Source organism: Chlorella variabilis (assembly GCF_000147415.1).
Source record: "Chlorella variabilis unplaced genomic scaffold CHLNCscaffold_639, whole genome shotgun sequence".
In the NCBI taxonomy this organism is placed as follows: Eukaryota; Viridiplantae; Chlorophyta; class Trebouxiophyceae; order Chlorellales; family Chlorellaceae; genus Chlorella; species Chlorella variabilis.
Window position 1 is genome coordinate 1 of NW_005434732.1, and position 629 is coordinate 629.

At 70.6% G+C, this 629-nt stretch overlaps 1 protein-coding gene across 1 annotated transcript; it reads left to right on the forward strand.

Annotated features, from left to right (window-relative positions):
- Positions 1-30: 30 nt before the first annotated feature.
- Positions 31-425, forward strand: CHLNCDRAFT_144017 (hypothetical protein; the record flags this gene model as incomplete). Its single annotated transcript, XM_005842512.1, has 2 exons — positions 31-134; positions 272-425. The coding sequence occupies 2 exons, from the start codon at positions 31-33 to the stop codon at positions 423-425; spliced, it is 258 nt and encodes an 85-aa protein (XP_005842569.1).
- Positions 426-629: the final 204 nt, after the last annotated feature.

Sequence of the window (629 nt, forward strand, 5' to 3'; positions counted from 1 at the left end):
GCGGCAGCCATCGCAGGGGTGCTCAAGCGCATGGGCCACCCGGCAGGCGGCGGCGGCGGCGGCGGCGAGGCCGCCCCGCCGCACGTGGTGGTGGCGGTGGACGGCTCCGTGTTTGCCAAGTACAGCAAGTACAGGTGGGGCCTCGTGGGTGGGTGTGGGGCAGGTGGGACTCTCGAGCTCAGCAGTGGAGTCAAGATGACTTCACGCTGCTGTCCCCTGCCGTCTGCTCTGCTGCACCCGCGACAGTGGCGCCCCTTGCCGCGGGCTGCAGGGAGCGGCTGCGGGCTGCGCTGGAGGATGTGTGCGGCAAGGCGGCCGCCGACAGCGTCGAGCTGCAGCTGGCCCAGGACGGCAGCGTGCTGGGGGCGGCGTACCTGGCGGCGGCGGCGGCGCAGTTTGATGCCCAGCGCGGCGGCAGCAGCTAGGCCTCACCTGAACTGCGCTTCGACGAGTGTTATTGTTGTTGGTTCATGTTCGCTTGTGTGGTCAGTCTGTTGCACGGCCAGGAGGAGCAGGACATGCAAGCAGGGAGGCCGAGCGCGCGGGGCACCGTGGCGGCGCCCGCCAGCTGCCAGCTGCCGCCAGCTCACGTGGGCAGTAGAGGGGAATGCCGGGCTCGCTGGTTGTGG